Source organism: Diadema setosum, chromosome 1, assembly GCF_964275005.1.
Source record: "Diadema setosum chromosome 1, eeDiaSeto1, whole genome shotgun sequence".
Classification (NCBI taxonomy): Eukaryota; Metazoa; Echinodermata; class Echinoidea; order Diadematoida; family Diadematidae; genus Diadema; species Diadema setosum.
Window position 1 is genome coordinate 10,924,212 of NC_092685.1, and position 19,170 is coordinate 10,943,381.

At 38.3% G+C, this 19,170-nt stretch overlaps 2 protein-coding genes across 2 annotated transcripts; both read left to right on the plus strand.

Moving 5' to 3' along the window:
• Window positions 1-495: 495 nt before the first annotated feature.
• LOC140226762 (mitochondrial import inner membrane translocase subunit Tim9-like) lies at window positions 496-18,749 on the plus strand. Its single transcript, XM_072307195.1, has 4 exons — window positions 496-610; window positions 11,848-11,969; window positions 12,850-12,945; window positions 15,868-18,749. The coding sequence occupies exons 2-4, from the start codon at window positions 11,940-11,942 to the stop codon at window positions 15,994-15,996; spliced, it is 255 nt and encodes an 84-aa protein (XP_072163296.1). The 5' UTR covers window positions 496-610; window positions 11,848-11,939; the 3' UTR covers window positions 15,997-18,749.
• Window positions 9,946-10,875, plus strand: LOC140236484 (adenosine receptor A2a-like). Its single transcript, XM_072316408.1, has one exon. It carries the CDS (start codon window positions 9,946-9,948, stop codon window positions 10,873-10,875), a length of 930 nt encoding a protein of 309 aa, XP_072172509.1.
• Window positions 18,750-19,170: the final 421 nt, after the last annotated feature.

The window sequence follows — 19,170 nt, forward strand, 5'->3', positions numbered from 1 at the left end:
AGAAAATCGACTTCGGATTCAGGCATGAAGCTGAAGTGAAGTTGAAGTTGAATAGATATGTCTAAACATTATTTAGTTTCACACACAACCCTACACCAAAAGCTATATATGGGACTTATCAATCTACAACGAAAAGTAGATTGTAAGAATGCGACTTTACCGGTAGCAGTTTGATGACAACATGTCCACCAGTACAGCTTCTAAAGACGATTATCGTGCAAATCTTGACAAGTTTAGCGGTATGATAAATTAATGAATGTTGCTCGGATTGCCAGAATCAGAGGAACCTTTGCTGTAGAGGCAGAACTTGAAATTAAGCGCAAGAAATTTATTTCGCTGCTTTCCTACAGCCTAGCCCATGACAGAATGCATGCGCTATGCACGCACAAACACTGAGGAAAGTCTTTTGAGGGCATCAGCGATCCCGACTGTCGTGAGTGCAGTGGTCATATTACGTAACTCATGCACGTTCTCGGTCTCCAAGCTAGCTGTCCATGTCCTACCGTAGTCCGTACCGTACCACTACCTACGCGTCCGAGAAAGTCGCCAAGCAGATGACTGACTCCTGACCTTGTGTGTGTGATAAAAGAGACAGCAAATCTGCTATCATGTGAGTAAATTTTCAGTTTAATCCTCCATTGCAGCTGGCATGGCATACGTAGTAGCGTATGCTACAACACTGACTGGTCGGGCAGCGCAGGCCAAAAAGACGAGCGAGGGAATTGACAATTGGAGATTGGGATCCACAGTAGCAGTCAGTGCAGTGCCAGGGATGGGATGTATGGTTGTGGGTGTCTAATACATCGACACGCTAATGTTTTTGTTTTTTTTTTATCAATAGGTCATTAGTTAGAATTATTAATAGATTTATCGGTAATCATGTAGAAATGCACACCATGCACACCTACCATTTCCTTCCTTAATTTGTCAATGAAACTTCTTGTGGCTATCACTAATGTCAAGATGGACCATATCTGACGGTTTCATAAAATCTCAGTCAATTACAGAAGAAAAGTGTCTAATTTCGACTCAAAAGTACGCCGAACGACGGCTGTGTCAGCGTAGCATGATGGATGATCGATTATGTGGAAGAGCGATATTACGACGATAATCGATCGTTGTAGTCTGTGATACAGCCGCTTGTTTGGTGTTTAACCACAATGATTACATCGGCTCGGAGTAAAGTGTGGAAGAAAGAAAGTGATATCGATGCGTCTGTTTATTATTGTTTTAGTTAATTTTCTCCTGCGTGTGGCTGTATATCTGTCAACATTTTTTTTTTTTTTTTGCTGACTAAGGCCAAGTAAAAAAAGAAAGCAGTTTCTCGTCCTCGCGCGCATCGATTTTGGCCGCCGCATCGATTTTTTTTACTATTTACTATTTTCAAAATGGCGCCGAAAATACCAAGAAATTCATAATTCTCGTCCCAGCCCGCTCCCCGCCCGCCTCGATTTTCAGTTGCCGCATCGACTTTTTTGATATTTACTATTTTTTCGGCCGCCGAAAAAAAAATCGACAATTCACCTACCAATCGTGATGTTTCATTTCTAATTACGCCTTGCGTCCTCTACTTAGCTGTAGTACAGCTGTAGCTTCTGTAGTGCGTATAAACGCATGCATTTCACACTGCGAGCTCGGCAAGAAGGAATGACCCACAAAGCAGTCGAACTGTAGTTGGATGGGCGCGGGCCTGTGCTAGCTAGCTGCGATGAACAGCGCACTCGGTACGTCGTGAACGCGATAGCGGCAACATTTGCTATCTTGCTATCGCTGATATTCCACGCATATTTCGCGCATTGTTCGTATTTTTCCCCGTTTCTCATATTTCAAGCGGATGAATTGTACTGTACAAATGCTTGTGAGGATTGTATCGAGTTTGTATACATTTTCATGTCATTGTGACTACAGTTGTATGTGCATGTGTGTGCAGTGTCGGAAGGTACGGTGCCGGCGCACCGTATTGGCAAAGTGTGCGTGTCTGTCCAGGGTCGGTCACCGGTACTTGTACCATCCTCTGTCAGCTGTCTGCACGCACGCATGAACACATTCGAATGTGTAGAAGCCCGTACACTCTGCTCTGTAACGTTGCATCGCTGACGGCGATTTATTGTTCTATTTTGAAGAGAAAATGAATGCGCTTTTCCAGCAAATGTAGAATTATCAAATGGGTGTATCTACAAAATAAATAACTTTTCCACGCATTCTGGTTTGTCTCGTATTTCTGCGAGATACTTTTCTTTACGATGTAAATTCACGGACACGGCCGTGAGTCGTATCATCTGTAGTGTGGTATACAAATATTACAATCATTCATCATCCAAATGATGAGTGATTTTCAAATGTCTTTTTAGAACATGAAGAAACATCTTTAAATGTTTAATGCTATAATGCCATATCAGTATCATTTTGACATCCATCTGCAATTGTACAACAGTTTCCAGTTAAATGTGCTACAATGTACTGTGAAGAAATGCAGATACATACCAGCTGTGTGGACACAAAATGTCACAAACACCAATGATAAATAAAGCAGTGTTTTGAATATCATGGAATTTATTTCAGTCGTACATTCTTTGTTGAAAGACATGTTTTATACCTGTTTCTGAATAGCACAATACATCAGAATTGCAAGTACACTGGTATCAGAAATGCCATTACAACACTAATAATACCAGTATCAAGATGGTCATTGACCCTTGACATCTGTAGTGGAAAGAAAAAGCAAATGTATTTCTGCATGCATGAAGTTTCATTTCAAGTATGGTACAAATCTATTTGTTTGAAAATGCACAGAGTGCAGGCAAGACATACACTTGGGACCTGGTCTCTCATAACACAGCTACCAGAGTGATATTTCATTTCATAAATTGGATATAAGAAAATAGTAAAGCCCTCTCTCGTTACCTTTCTCAGAATTACCAGATGAGAAACACATATTACTTTCATTTTGACAATCCTCGAAAAAATAGTAAGATATCAAATAGTAAGGACCTCCCTCATCGCCTTGCTCAAAAAACCCGGACGAGAAACTACTATCTTTTTTTACTTGGCCTAAATAATGGACGGATAATATATGTACAAAACAGTAAAGATATATGAAAAAATGGGAATTGTCCATCATGAATATTGCACAATAAAATGAATTTTTACTATGTACAAAACAAAAGCAAATACTGGGGTTGTAGTTTTTGTATACATAATTAAAAAGATGAAATGGAAAAATAAATACTATCATAAAGACAATTACTTTCTACTATAATCAATTAAAAACATATTAACATCAATTAAAAACATAATTATTACCATTTCAATTTCAATATTCTGTTTCTTTTTAGATAAAATGAGCACTTTATGAGAAGTCCACAATATTTTTAAAACATGGTTTTATAACATAACATACAATACTATTCTCATTAATTCATTAAATTACATGTAGGCCTATAAATTATGTAGATTACCGGTACTAGAAACAAATCCCCCTTGAATTCAACTTCCTTCTCATCTTCTTTTCTCTCTCTTTCTTTCTCCCTCCTAACGTTCAAGTTCAAGTTTGAATTTATTCGTTAATAGCCTAAACCTTTTCTTCCACTTTTCCTTCAACCTCATTCTATTCCCTTCAACACTATTCAAAATTATTATTATCAACTTTTGTCATGACTTCGACTCAGGTGAGCTAACAATTAGAAAAAATGCGAAAATGAAAGTAGGGGCTACACGTATTGCACGAGTCAAGTTCGATATTGTTAGTAAGTGGCTAATTAGAGACTACCAGAATCGATTATAATCGTTGACATCGTTCTCTAGCTCTGCGAAATCGGTGCAATACTTGCGTCGGAGACTATGTTCGCGACCGACGTACTTTTCAACTCCAATTTCTCATATTATCTTACCTTTTCAGCTTTCTAATTCCATGAAAACTCTCTGATATGATTCAATTTAGCATCTCCAATAGCTGCAAAAAAATTTGATTGACAAACGGCGAAGGAAACGGGAGGTGTGCATTTCTACACGATTACCGATTTATCAATATCTCGCACTTTGCCTGAAATTTGATTCACATGTAAAGAAAATACTCTGAATTCACAAGCGCATCTTAAAAATGCGATTTGACGTACCCTGTACACGCTCAAGGGGTGTGTTCAAGCGCTCCTAAGGCAAACTGTAAGTTTACCTACTGACCCATGCGCATGTCATACCCATGCCAGAGGAGCACTCAAACGTTCCTGAAGTGTACCGTATTGACTGTACCGTACTGAGCCAAAAGTGGACCACTTACTGTCACTGATGTGCTCCAAAAGCTTACCAAAAGCGTAGCAAAAGTTTGCTGTAAAGCATGAGCGTATCATGCGCATACGTCACAATGCAAAGACATCATTCTCTTTGTTCGGGACAGCTGTATGTAGTTCAAGTGCACCAGGTGAATGACCCTTTTTGCTACAAATTGCTTGACCTCTTCTAAAAATAGCTCATGAGGTACGCTTTCTCAACAGAGCACTTGAACACTCTAAATCTGGCACAACGTACGGTACGGTACGCTGTACTGTGCACTCCCGTTATAGCAAAATGCTCGGGACTGGCATTTTGTTATAACGGAGCACATTTCTTTTATTTTTCTTTGTCAGTGGCGCTCGGAAAAGACTTCATTATAACGTTATTTCGTTATAGCCGTGTTCATTGTAACGGGAGTGCACTGTAGTACAGTTTGCTTTTGGTTCGCTTTAGAGCGCTCGAACGCAGCCTAAGATAACTGAGACTTCAAACGTGTTGGTGAAAACTGTTATTTTGACGCACTCAGTTGCGCAGTTATTTTGAAACTGACACCCCTACTCTTCTATTGACAATACAATTTGAAGTGCTCGTATTAAATGCTTAATTCATGATCTATGGTATCATCAATCATTGTTTTGCTGTTGTTGTTGTTGTTGTTGTTTATTATCGACCTTTTTCAATAATATTTTGATGTACCGGTATTTAAATCTCCAGTGAAGAGTTAAAAAAAAAACACACACTGTGCGTACAACTGTAGTCTCGTGCATGCATTTTTGTTCTTTACGCGCAGTGCAGTGCTATAGATAGAGGTGTGTCGGTTTCAATGTAGCATACAACATAGAATCTTGTCTTGATCAAAAGATCAGTCTGTAGGCCTATTATTTATCGTCGGGGATATGCTGCATCTTCACTGAATCCCCTTTGTAGGAGAACTATAAAAGGAAAAAAAAAAGATGCCTCCAGACTGACAGCTTTTCTACCTAGGCTACAGTAGGAAGTAGGCCTAATTCTCTACTGCAGCCTGCAGCACCAAAGAGAACCCTTGGCCTTGCCCTTGAGTGACATCTCTGTGGTAAGCCTAGGCTAGGGCATTCCACTGTACTACTGTCTCCACTGCACTGTGGGAGTGCCCTGAGTGAATGGCACACTATTGAGTTGCATATGCTGAGAAAAAAAACAAACAAACAAGCAAACAGAAATTCGGGCACCTCTAAAAGTGCTCTATTTCACCAGCAATTATTATTATAACTTTAGACTGGCAGCAATTCAGGGGTTAAGGGGCCGTGCATTGTTTTATAGTTGAAGTTACAGTTAAAATGTATTTTGACATGTTTCAGCTTTCAGCATGTTAATCCATTTATCCAAATTTCAATGCCGAGATGTAGGGGCGAGTGAGAGCAGCAACATTAGTAGAACATATCAGTGAAAGTTGGAGGAAAATCGGACAATCGATGCAAAAGTTATGAATTTTTAAAGTTTTGGTGTTGGAGCCACTGAATGAGGAGACTATTAGAGGTTATTGCATCATGTGTGTACAACAATATAAAGAAAATATAAAGGGAATTCCACAAAAATTCCTTTTTCATGAAAATTAAACATTCTATCAAGTTGATGCTGACATATGTTAAAGGGTGTGTACAGTTCTGGTCGAGGTGAGGATTTAGCTTTTAACGTTTTGCGAGATATTCAGAAACTACTCTATGAGATGTCAAAGAGCATGCAGTTCTAAGGGGTATCAAAAGTTTATTCGATGAAAATCGGTTTTGAAATGGCTGACATATCCAAAAACAAGGTGAAACAAAGAGATCCTAATAAAGTTGTGGCATGTCGCCTTTTATTATTAGCACTTTTTTGATATCTCAGCCATTTGAAAACCAATTTTCATCAAATTACCGTTGAATCCTTCTTAAAATTACATGCTCTTTCATATCTCATAAGAGGTTTCTCATTATCTCACTTAGGAATGTTGAAAACATGAATCCCCACCTCAACCAGTACTGTACAGACCCTTTAAAGGTAGGGAATCCCATTTGCACGCCTTAAATGAAGAGTTGTATAAATACAGTGGTATGTTGAAGAGAGTATCATTTTAGAAACTCCCATAAAGTATTGGAAGTGGAAGGTAACACTTAGTACATTTTTCTTGACCGTTAGATTTTGAATTGAATTTTTTTCGGGGCTCACCGTAAATTCCAGTACATTACTACACATGTAGGCTACCTTTGCAGACCCATGCACTGCATGTGTGTCCATCATGTATATTTTGTGAAGAAAGTTCATCAAAACTTACAAACATTTCACATTCATGCCATACACTCTACTGTATATGTTATTACATCAGCTCTTATACTTGTAAATTTGTGTTTATAGATAAAAAAAAATACAGAAGACTGCAACTGCAACAAAAAGGCTTAAGTGTGGCTGACACACAGAACTACTGAGTAGTTGAGATTTGTGCATTATTCAAATTGTAGATAACTGTTGACTTCCAAATTTCTCAGCAGTGGCCTAAACAAGTCTCCTGAGGTTCATATTTAATGTTTTGCTGCATTTTGGGAGGTCTGTAAAAGGTATCCCCTACCTTTAAGGGTAGCGATTATTCCCCTGCTTTCTGAAAGCAGTTAGTAAAGTGCACTTTCATTATGCTAGAAAAGTGAATTTTGTGGAATTTTCTTTATATTTTCTTTAAGTTGTTGTCCACACGTACGTCATAAGCTCTAGTAGTCTCCTCATCCAGCGGTTCCAACACCAAAACTTTCCAGGGCCGGTTCCGCTGACCCTGGTACAATATATTTGTCACATTCCGTGGACTGGATGAACTATAGATACTGTAGACACAATAGTTGGTCAACATTGCAACTTGTAGAAGTTTCCTCCTGAGTCATTTCACTGTACTGTACAGAAATGTATAGACTGCTCTTTTTTTTCCCCATTCAAACTGAAGTACTTTCACTGGGTGGTTTATCATTGTTCCAGTGGGTGGCTCACTGCAGCCGGGTACAGCGCTGTAGGGCCTATCTACTCTGAGCATATACAGTACAATGATATAAAATTATGCAAGATGTGATGTGTGTAGGTAAGAATTATGTGATGTGTGTAGGTAAGAATTCATGCTCATATTGTATAAGCTCTGTCAATCTTGTGACTTGACAGTTGTAGGTCATCCTCACGTGGAGGTTCTCTTCCGGAAACAAATCAGTATCAGTTAGTGCCAAGGGCTGTAAAGCAATTTCAAATGAGGTGTACTAGGCTGTACCTTTGTGTCTGTAAATTGAATCGATTTGCAACTTCTTGTGATGCTAAATTTTATATGAAGTACCGGTACTTTGTGGCAGAACTTCATCCACATAAACCCAGGTGTTAAATCATCACATCACTCTGTTGAATGTCTGCCCATATTTGGAGAGCTTAATGGAAATCGGCGGTAAGCTCTCTCGATCACTTGCACCAGTGCCGGTAATAGTCACAGTTTTTATGTTTCTCCAACCTAAAACAACATGTTCACACAGTCTGCATGTCTACCCAACACTACACTATACTGAAACTAAAAATTTTAATCACTGCATGATGTACATAGTAGTGAACTATCATTGTGTTCATTCCTAATGAACGAGACAATGGAACAAACTTTTTTTTTTTTCTTGGGGGGGGGGGGTTGTGCAGTGCTATTGATATTATTATTAATAATATTATTATTATTATTAAGAACATTTCTGCCTTGCATTGTTAATGGTGCCAAGAAAATACGGCATGGCCCTTCTTGAGCAAACTCGAGCTTACAGCACCTCTGGACAGTATGAAAGCATTGTTTTCCAAGAACGAGCTACTGCTCATGTGTAACTTGTCTTTTCTGACTCTAAATTTTACCCATTGTCATAGTTTTTTGTAATGTATAAGATTATTATTCACAACATTTTCAATTCAGGCCATGGACTATGACAGTCACATGCATGCATACAAAGCAGTTCTTGCCAATGATCAGCAAAATCTGGCTATCTGAAAGGTCAGAGGTAAACATGTAAGCATGTGAAATATTCTTTGATTCATTTTCCATATGAGAAGATGGCTGGATAGCCAATATTCAGCTGCACTAGCTGGTCTTCCATAGGGTCCAGTCAGATGTGAGATGGACCACTTCACAGGGTTATGCACTCTATTCTTTTGTGATGAATGAATGAAGTGGGATTTTTTACGTGCATGAGTTGTGACTCTCTCACACATGGTACCTCCATGTTATGTCCTACAAACATGTATCTGAGGGACATAGTGTTTCCTTCTAATACCACTCTACCAGAGGGAAAGTTTTAATTACTCACAGCATTCCTCAGCTAGACTCAGGAATTGAACCTGGGTCATTTGGAATGGGAGACAGACATGCTATCGATGGAGCTAAATCAGCACCCTGATATCTCATCGTATTATATCAAGGTGTTAAGTGGAGACTGATACCAACAGGTGAGATTCGGTGCTGGCGAAGCTAGAGAGGGTCAGGTACAACCTTATATCAATGTGACTTTACCCAGCTACTGTCAAAATGCTCACACACATCAGCCAGCAAAGGTAATAATTTGCTTGCAAACAGAAAGTCTGTGAAACTGGTTAAACTTGGATCTTTTCTTTAGAATACTATTTTTCGTATCGTATCCTACAATTGTAGGTACTTTGAAATGGTCGTCATTGTTGCCTGACAATCACATATATATTTATGACTGCACAAGTCTTCTCAGTTTTGTGATTAAAAAAATAATCCTTGTTTTTGTAAATGCCATTTTACCAGAGAATTTGTTTATTCTTGGATACTTAAGGGAATAGTATTATCCATGCAACATCAAAGAGCAGTCTAGAAAATGGTAATATATGAATCAAGTAAAATAAAAGTGAAATATCGATATGCCATTAAACAAGTCCTTGGCATGAAATGTCACAGTTGATCAATAGTACGAAAGGTCACATTATCATGCCATGATTTATAATTTCCTAATTATTCAGTTGTTATTGTTTTAGTCCCTCTCTAATGTTACAACAATCATGACGTGTGTCTATTGTTAAGAGAGTGACAATCCCAGCAATAACTTCTGTGATGTGGCATGGCAACAATTGCTAGGTGAAGTGTAATGTGTGCCAGGTGATTGATGCCTATTGATAAACCTTGAACCGTCTGTAATTGCATTGTGGATAACCACCAGTCAGTCTTGTGATGGTTCAATCAAAGGGTAGCCGGCAGGCATTGTTGGAGGCAAGTCAAGTTTCCACCTCCTGCCAACGGCAGCTGAGCTGTGCTGCTGCCGATCACTTCCTGGCACGAGGTGATGAGGAAAAGCTCCCGCTCTTGGTCATAAAGGGGAGGTGATGAGGCAAAAACAAGGGGAGTGTCAAAAAAAGAGAGAAACACCTGCAGCCCTAGTTTAGTTCACCGTGATAGGGTACACACAATTCTTGTTGTCATGGCGACGGTGGGATGCGTGCAGCTTTCTCCTCCATGCCGTCAAATTTGCAGGGTATGGTCTTGAGAGGATGAATTGATCGATGATGTGCAGATGATGTGGTAACCATGAACGAATCCACACCATTCACTGTGATTGGTCTTTGGCTGCATGAAAAAGAGACATCTCAAAGTTATGGATGTTGTGGACTAGGGAGCTGCGGTACCTAGGGATAGGACCTTAAGTTTCGATGATGTCCGACATGGTCATTGATGTGATCATTGGTTTGATTGTCCTGACAAATGCAGTGGGAAATGTCTTGGTTATCTTCACGTACCAGAGGGAATCCGTTTTGCGAGTGCCAGCCAATACCTACATTGTCAGTCTGGCTTTTGCGGACCTATTTTATGTTGTTCTTGCTCCTGTGTGCCTTGCGCTTTCGAACACCCTTGATATCAGTCAGCACGGCAATTGTATGTGGACCCTGACTCTCCTGATGGTCAACTTTCCCGTGTCCATTTTCCATCTCCTCCTGATAGCCATGGATCGCTACACGGCCGTGACCCAACCTCTGCGATATTTTGTCATCATGTCGGAGCTTCGCGTCAACGTCTACCTCGGCCTTGCATGGGGCATGGGTCTCCTTATCGGCCTGCTGCCCCAGTTCGGCTGGTACAACATGCTCGATGCCCCAATCAAATCCTGCAGCTATCTTTTGCTCCTACCCCAGGAATATTTCATCCTGCTCTTCACCGTGTGCTTTGCATTCCCACTGATCATCCTGGTCTTCCTATACCTGGTCATGTTCCGCGAGGCCAGACGGCAAACACGGCGGGTGGCCCAGCTAGAGGTTGCCGTACTCTTCAAGAATGGGGTGAGGCGTAAGCCGCGCCTCATGAGGGATATCAAGGCCACTGTAACAGTCGGTCTCATCCTCGGGAGTTTCATTTTTTGCTTCCTTCCAACCTGCATTGTTTACTTTGTTTACATTTCCAATGCACATTTGATAGAATTGCAAGTATTCTTGCTGTTGTCCAGGGTCTGTAATATAACACTGGCGCTGAGCACAGCTGTGAATCCATTCATCTATGCATACAAAAGTCAGCGATTTCGACAGAGAGCTTCAACGCTTGTCCATCGTTCGTATAATTTGTCAAAGAAAATGTTTGGATGTCAGTCCTGACAGTAAGCCATGTAATTCAGGATCATCTATAGACCTCAATTTTGTTTTGGATGTAGCATAGCGGTACATACAAGTGTATGTATTGCACATTGCACAGTGTACATGGCACTTCTCATTGTTGGAATTATATACCGGTACTCTTGGATACAGTTTTTCCCCCTTGTATGCATCATCCATCCAGGTTCTTTCTAAAAGGCAAGTTTGTTTGCTTCTTTGTTTGTTTGTTTGTTAGTTTGCTTGCTTGTTTGTTTGTTTGTTTGTTTGTTCGTTCGTTTTTGTCCTGCCAAGATGTACTGTACAGTGTACGACTTCTGTGTGTGCATGGTGTTCAGTTTTTCTGAGGTATGGGATGTGTTTGTTTATTTTTCTATGGCTCTATGAACTTGCTGCTGTTGCTGACACACTTTCAAATATACAGAGGAGATCTTCCAAAGTTGTTTGTTTGTTTTTGTTTTGTTTTTGTTTGTTTTTTTGTCAGTGTGTAATTCAGCCTGTCTTTCATTTTCTAAAATGCAAACATCAGAAGACCAGCCAAGTGCAATGAATCTTATTGCCAGTTCATGTTCAGAGTAATATCTGAATTCTACTGGAGATAACAAGCTAGATACATGTATATTAAAAAAGAAAGCTTTATGATGTCTTTTACAACATATCTTTCATCAAAATGTTTGATGTTTACAAGCTGATGCAGTTTTTGTTTCAGGGACAGTGGTTGAGAGAAAGTGCATTATCGTTTCATTTAGTCACAATTGCTTTTAGTAATCTTGTCTTTTCTGATTTAGTGTCTTGTGCAAGTTTGGGTTCAATCTTCTTTGCAAAGAAACTATGCACACAACCTGCAAGCAGGGCATTGGAATACATATTGAGAACACCTTTAAAGGTGCTTTATGTATGCTGTTGACTTGAATAGAATTTTGAACGTTAACTTATAATATTTTCATCTTTTTCTCATTTCATGCTTGAAAAATCCAGAGGAAAGATCCATCGCGATATAGACAAGAGGTCGATCTCACAAAGTGAACACCAGTGGACAGTGACACCATAGACTGAACAATCCTGTTACCATGGCACAGCCTCAAATGGATGCTAAGCAGGTAAATATTGCAAAGTTACCAGCCATATTTTCCTTTATTTCTGGACAGACTGGGTACAGAAGTACTGTACAGCGCAGTAATATAACGTCGCTGGGGTGACAAGACCTTGTATCTAAAATTTTGGTGAAAATGACTTTTTTGCATTAGTGGTCAAATAATCGGTTAAGTGATGTCCTGTCCAAATCCCAGCTGTCTTACCCCAAAAATGAAGCCACCACGGCATGTCAAAGGAACGGCTATCCCATTCAGTATAGTGCTTTGGCCGCCATGCTTTTTGGCTCTCCTGAACATTTGACATTTTTGAGATACGAGGTCTTGTCGCCCCAGCGACAATATGGTAATTGATATTCAATGTTATATATAATTTTTGCATTAGATTATCTGGTACATGCACAATGAATGCATGTATGCTACTGTACATTTTTGTGTTTCTCAAGATTGATTCTTAAAAACTTGTATTTTGTTTTTGTTGCTATGTTTATTGATATCTGATTTTGATCAGATGATTACATCAACTATAACTTAGTGTAAGGTCCAGATGCACATTCAGTTTTGATCATTCATTTGTAGCCACACACTAAAGGACATCTAGGTTCGTTACTGGCATAACCTTGAGAAATGCCTCTTATCTCAAGTTTTCAATGCTGTTAGTGCTTGGTATGAAATTGTTATACAGATGCTCTGTCAGGTTCAGATATAGATCTGAATGGTTAAAAAAAAGGTCATGATAGAGCTACCATATACGACCCTGCATCTTGTTCACATATTGAAAAAGTGCCATTTCTGTGTATGTGTGTGCATTTGTGTGTGAATTGCTTTGCTTGGTGCAATTTATCAGATATTGCATACGTTTGTAATGTCTTGTTTCTGTATTTAATAGCTGAAGGAATTCCTGCAATCCTACAACAAGCTGACAGAAGCCTGCTTCTCAGACTGCATTGGGGATTTTACGAGTAGAAAACTGCTAGACAGCGAGGTGTGTACCTGTCTATATCAATTTAATCAAAAGTATACAAAAAATAAATAGGTAACATAAAAGCTGCTTGGATGATAAGTATATAAGCCTATTTTATTTTCTTTAAATTGTAATCATGGCTTTTGCTCAAAAACACTGAATGGATCAGTGTGTATTTGTACATCAATCGAGGTCAATTTGTCAATAGATAGCAATAAAGACAACTCAATGTGAGAATCATTATAAATTCAAAACTTTTGAACAGATTGTCATATTTTCCTCAAGCTTTGCCGATGTTTTGTACTAATATTGCTGCATTCTCTCAATTCACATATATATTTGGGATTTATTATCCTTCAAACAATATAGCAATTCATACTGCTAAATGCATATCTATAGTTGGAGGTGGCCTTTTTAACACAGTACAGTTAAACTCGCATAAGTCGATCTTTTCGGGACTGAGCAAAACACATCGACTTAGGCGATTTTCGACTTGTGCGTAAGTCGAAAAAAATCGACTTACAGTTTCACCACACGTACATACATGTAGGCCCTATGTTTAGTATGTTGTCTACTCTGGAGCCGAGAGCTGGAGCGGTGTACCGCAGCACGGGTCGCCCGGCAGGGCCGCGGCTAACTTTGTATGGACAGTGCATTAGTATTGGCACAGGTCCGATTACTTTACACCTTTGTTAAACCTTGGGGAAGTGAATATGAACGATATTTGAGCAGTGATTGATTCCAGTTTACCATACCGTGGCTTGAAATGCGTGTAGAGGTGCAATTCTGATTTACCCGTGCCCGTAACTTTCCCCCTACTTTCCGCTTTGAAAACTCAGCAGCTTCATCCATTATACCACTCCACTGCACAGCGCTGCAAATGCCAAAATACACTGCAAGCTCAATACTGTACATGTAAATGAACGCATGTGTACTGTACGAACGCTGTACGTACGTAGCGCGACAGCTGACAGGGCTGTACCAGCGGACTTCCAAACACGAACAGAGTTCAACGATCCCATGCGATCGCTTTGAATTTTGATTTTAGATCATTTTTTTTTTGTCACCTCAAACTCATCTGACAAACAAGATAATGATGAGTAATAAATAGATGAATAATAAATGACAGTGATTTATTACACAATAAAATCTTATTCGACTTAAGCACAGTGAATTCAATGGTTTTTCTGTGAAAGTGTTCTTGGAATTTCATCGACTTAGGCGAGTATTCGACCTACAAAATTCGACTTGTGAGTGAATTAATACACGTAAGTCAATGGGGAAAAATCGGGACTTTTTAAAGTCATCGACTTACGCGATTATTCGACATATGCGACGTCGACTTAGGCGAGTTTAACTGTATACCAACAAAAAATTACTGTCATGTGAAAAAAAGAAAAGAAAAAAGGTTTCATTTGCCAGACACTACCTCTTAGTCATATTGTTACATTTTCTGTCATGCTTGTCAATGTATTCTGTACATTAGTTCCTTGGCAAAAGATGGCCTACCAGTCTGATGACATGTCATTACATCTATTGTGCAACTGAAATGAATGCAGGGAATAATTTTCCTGGTATCGCATCGCAATTTGCTATGCACTTTTACACCAGTGCTACACAAACTATCTTTTGTGTAGCAGTTTTCTTCCATAGAAATGTACAGGATACCATGTGAAATATTGTTCATCAGCTGAAATTGCTAATCAAATTTGAGTTGGAAAATTATTCCCTGGAATGCATAAATGTCCTTCACTTTGTAGTTCAGTAAGACTTCATAATGCAATACATGTACATACTAACTTTTGTAATTGGCCTACAGTACGCACTATGTCATATGAAAGTCACTGTGTTGAACCTGGTGTATTAAACAGGTGTCTAGCATCAGGCCTTTTTTTGAGAGGTAAATAATTACTTGGATGTAAATGTCACAATTTCTCACTTTGTACGGTAGATTGAAAAGGGCAATTCCGCGGTTAGTAACGTTACATTTGAACAAATTTAGATATTTGTTTTTACCACTAAATTACCATTTATTCATTTCAAGTCAAAATTATGTCAAAAACATGTTCATCCTTCCCAGGTTTATGATACAGAAAAGAATGAACACAATCCAAGAAATATTAGAATTGCTATAGCAACTTAAAGGGCTGGTTAGTAACGTTACGAAAAAAGGACATGACAAAAAAATCAATGTCTTGTAACAAAAAGTGTGCAAAAATTCAAGTTACTTCAAACAAAGTGTTGCATTAATTTCAACTATTACATCATAACAAATGTTCATGCAAAATGATTTTTTAGCTAGACCCCCAAAAGCATGGTTAGTAACGTTACGGTTAGTAACGTTACATTTGTCCGGAGTAATTCCGCAGGTCATTTCACCCTTTTGTAATTGACAAAATGTCACATGACTTCTGGAGTATTTAAATGTATTCATCTTTTACCCTTTAGCAAAACTTTGAGGAAAAAATTTCAAAGGAACCGACTGTAATTTGCATTTAAAAGAATTTCAGCATCCCCAGTCCCACATGTACATTTTAAATGATGGTTTTAGATCTCGCAAAATCAATAAATACGAAAAATAAAATCTACTGAATTTGAAAGACCCTAATGATTGGTGAACATTCATGGCATTAGTTGATACCTAGATCAAAGGGTAAGATAAAGAGGCACATTTCTTTTATCCATGTCATGTCCACCTAACTGCGGAATTGCCCAAAAGCAGATATACAAAATACATTGTTTAGAGTATTTGTAGTACTGGACAAGCACGACTTATTTCAGAATTCATGCTTATTGCAGTGTTGTAACATGACTTGTAAAGGATAGTGCCCATGTGTGCATTTTCTCCCTATAGAGCTGTTCAATTTCAAACTGGAAGCTACAGTACAGTGTACCAGGTAATCACTTTGCTTTACTATGTCTTTATGTCCCTGATACCTGCAGAAGCGTTGCTCCTTCAACTGCATGGAGAAGTACCTGAAAATGACCCAAAGGATATCACTGCGCTTCCAAGAATACCAGGTACAGCAGAATGAAGGGATGTTGGCGCAGCAAGCCAAGTACGGAAGATAGTACCCATTGTCCATCCCTCCAGCGAGTTCAGCTCATTTTTTTTTTTCTTTTTAAATCAGGACTACTGTGTGTGTGAGCATTCTTTATGTGAGAATGTTTGCATTTGATGTCTTGCCTTCCCACATACTTCCTGACAAGTTCTCCAAGGCACCATTTGTAAGTTCAGTATGAATTCTGCTCTGTGGCCGTATTAATTGCCATCATGTTTTGATGTTCACACATACATAGGTCATTACTATTTGCCACAAAGTTCTTCCCATTATTGGTATGTTGTGCGTTAGCCATTCATGAGATACCACAACATGTGGAGGGTGATAGACACATTTCAAGTTCATTTAAAGATTCATTTGGGAAGTTATTCTTTTGAATGTGGGTGACTTCAGTAAACATCCATAAATACTGTAGGGCCAAGGGTGGAAGTTATCATACATTGAAAAAATACTGGACCGTGGGTGTAATTGACACTTTTGCACTACAGAAGAGTCTGTTCATGTGAATAAGCAAAATAGCAGAATTCATCACTTTAGTTGAGCATATGTTATATAAAATATTTTGATTTTACATAGATATGACCAAGTTAGTGTTTGTTTGTGTTTTTTTTTTTATGTGAGATATGAAGCTCCTTTTTGGAGGGAGGGGGTTGGGTAAACATACTTGTTTGAATTTGTCTGTTTCATTTGATTTCATTTGATTAGAGTGTTATCTGTTGGCTTACATTTTGCTCTGTTTCGATTGTATTTCTCTTGTGTGTGGATATTTTCAGTTTATTCCCAACATGTTAATTTTAGTAAGAATGGGAGCAAGTGTGATTACATAATGTGTTTTTGCACAAGCTACATTTCTTCTTGCTGAATTGTATTTTTAGTCTTAAATTCTTTCATTCCCCTCAGAAGCTGATAATATTGATTAATCATCCAAGAATGACGGTAATTAAATTTCATCTAACTCACAAGTTACAAGTGCAAAGATCTTTTTACATAAAGTACAGTTTACGCAGAATCAATTATAGCCAGTTGGAGCTTTGGTTCAGTCCAACAGGTTCAACTTTTTTTTTTTTTTTTTTACATTGAATGTAAGTAATGACACTTAGATCATTCTTTGAATGAAATGGCTAAACTCTGAAGTACAGCATTAACTACAGACCAAATACTGTTCTCACCCAAAGGGTAGTGTGGAGTGGTATATATGTGTGACACATCTCAGGGTCAGTGCTTACATGTGATAATGTGTGTTGCAACCAGAAAACAGAAAGTACAGTGTATGTTTCTATTATAATTACTATGCAACTGAGCATTTGTAATGTGTGGATTAAACATTTAAACCCTGTGATGTACATTGTATAATGACTGAGTAATTGCTCAAATGTAATTTTTCAGGTGCAAAATGAAGGCATTGCTTTATTTCAGAGTATTTTTCTTTTTGATCCATTTCTCCCTTGTTCTGAAAAGTCTCACTGAGCTTGATTGGTACATGTACTTGTATTTTGCTCATAATCTTACTTTAGTTTCATAATTTCACTTTAGTTTGATCAAACTTAAAATTTGCATCCAATCATAGTGATCTCATGACTTTACCTAATCTGAGACATTACATGTACATGCAACCACATTATCAACCATTGCTGAAGGACAAAGAATATGTTTTGTGAGAGTAATTGAACTGTTTTAATGTCACCAGATACATTAGACAGAGCTCATTTAAATCAGAGAAATGTGTTGCTACAATATGTAATAATCAATTCATTTCGATGCAGCAGTTCAAAAATATTGATAGAAATGGTGCACGAAAATTTCGAGCAGTTCGATCTGCCCAAGGCAAATTTGGGCATTTTAGCATATGTCATAAGTACAGAAAGAGAATACTGCTTCTTATGGCTGAATGTATGATATACATCATTTGTATATGACATGGTAGCAGGGATTTCCAGTATTTGATGGTACATTAAGTAATTATCATTATTACAGTCCCGTGTGCCAAATTATACCGTGTTGTTTTGCTCTGATGCGGAGAAACAGCCGATCATAACCTATGCGTGAATGACAAAATGAACGTGTAACATACATTGTGCCTGTATTCACTCTCTGGCAATTAGCAATCATTTAATGATGATCCATATTGCCATATAATTAATGACTGTCTGCATTTAACATGATGATATTATTCCTCATTAAGTTGTGAGACTGGATTTTGACTTTTTTTCTTTTTTTTTTTTCCTTCGGCACTAGACTTCAAGTGACAGTGTTGTGCTGTGTAGCTTATAAAGCCATCAGTGCAAGTGATAGATACTAATATACATTACTGGAATTAGATGTGTAGAGTATTTGCCAAACTTTTGACTTCGATTAAAGTAAACCGTGAAGCAGCTGCTATAAATACAATGATTAACTCGTGTGAGTCTATCCACTGTCAGTGTTACATTATCACAAAGTAGAAGTCTTCAAGTAATGATACCAGCCATGTTTACTACTCAAGATGGCCATGCATGGCCTCTCCTGGGAGTTCCATTAAGAATATGCTTCATGAAATTGAAAAGTAATGAAAGCATTGGGCCAAACTGGAAAGCAGATGAAACTACAAATGGAACATCCAGCAATTCAAAAATGATTGGCAGTGATCAATCTTTTTCTCTTGTTCTTCTTTGATGTGATTCATCAATTTGCGTTTGTGCTTTGTTCACGGCCTAATTCTGATACTTTGAAATAGAGGCTTGCACCTTATGCGTAATAAACGAACTACCTTTTTGCCTTCATGCATATTTTGTGAGAAAAAGCTTACTTCTGTAAATTTTAGTGTAAGAAAGTGTGTTGTGTTTGGATTTCATGTAATGCATAATGATGGGTGTGGCTTGTATTCATATCTCTGTGTCAACAAGAGACACTTGCGCATATCCCTGTAGTGAGCTTAAAAAAAAAAAAAAGTTTGCCTGTGCTCTGTGTATCGTTGAAGTGCTGTGAGTAGTGAATAATACAGTAACTTTCGAAATATATTTTTAAATGTATACAAACATGGCTCAACATTAGTGGGTCACCTGAGGCCACCAAATTGAAAAAAAAAAAGGCTATCTTTTGGGGGGTGGACCAGGCAACTAAGATTCAAAATGGATTACTACATTTGCTTTTATTTCGAGCCACCAAAATTGCAGATTTAAACATTTTAGTGGTCTCAGAATGGGCC

Excerpts from the sequence above, each read along its gene's own strand:
- LOC140236484 (XM_072316408.1), top strand. The coding sequence starts at position 9,946 with ATGTCCGACATGGTCATTGATGTGATCATTGGTTTGATTGTCCTGACA.
- LOC140226762 (XM_072307195.1), top strand. The coding sequence starts at position 11,940 with ATGGCACAGCCTCAAATGGATGCTAAGCAG. Across the intron at positions 11,970-12,849 it reads CTCAAATGGATGCTAAGCAG|CTGAAGGAATTCCTGCAATC; the intron begins GTAAATATTGCA and ends TGTATTTAATAG. Across the intron at positions 12,946-15,867 it reads GAAAACTGCTAGACAGCGAG|AAGCGTTGCTCCTTCAACTG; the intron begins GTGTGTACCTGT and ends TGATACCTGCAG.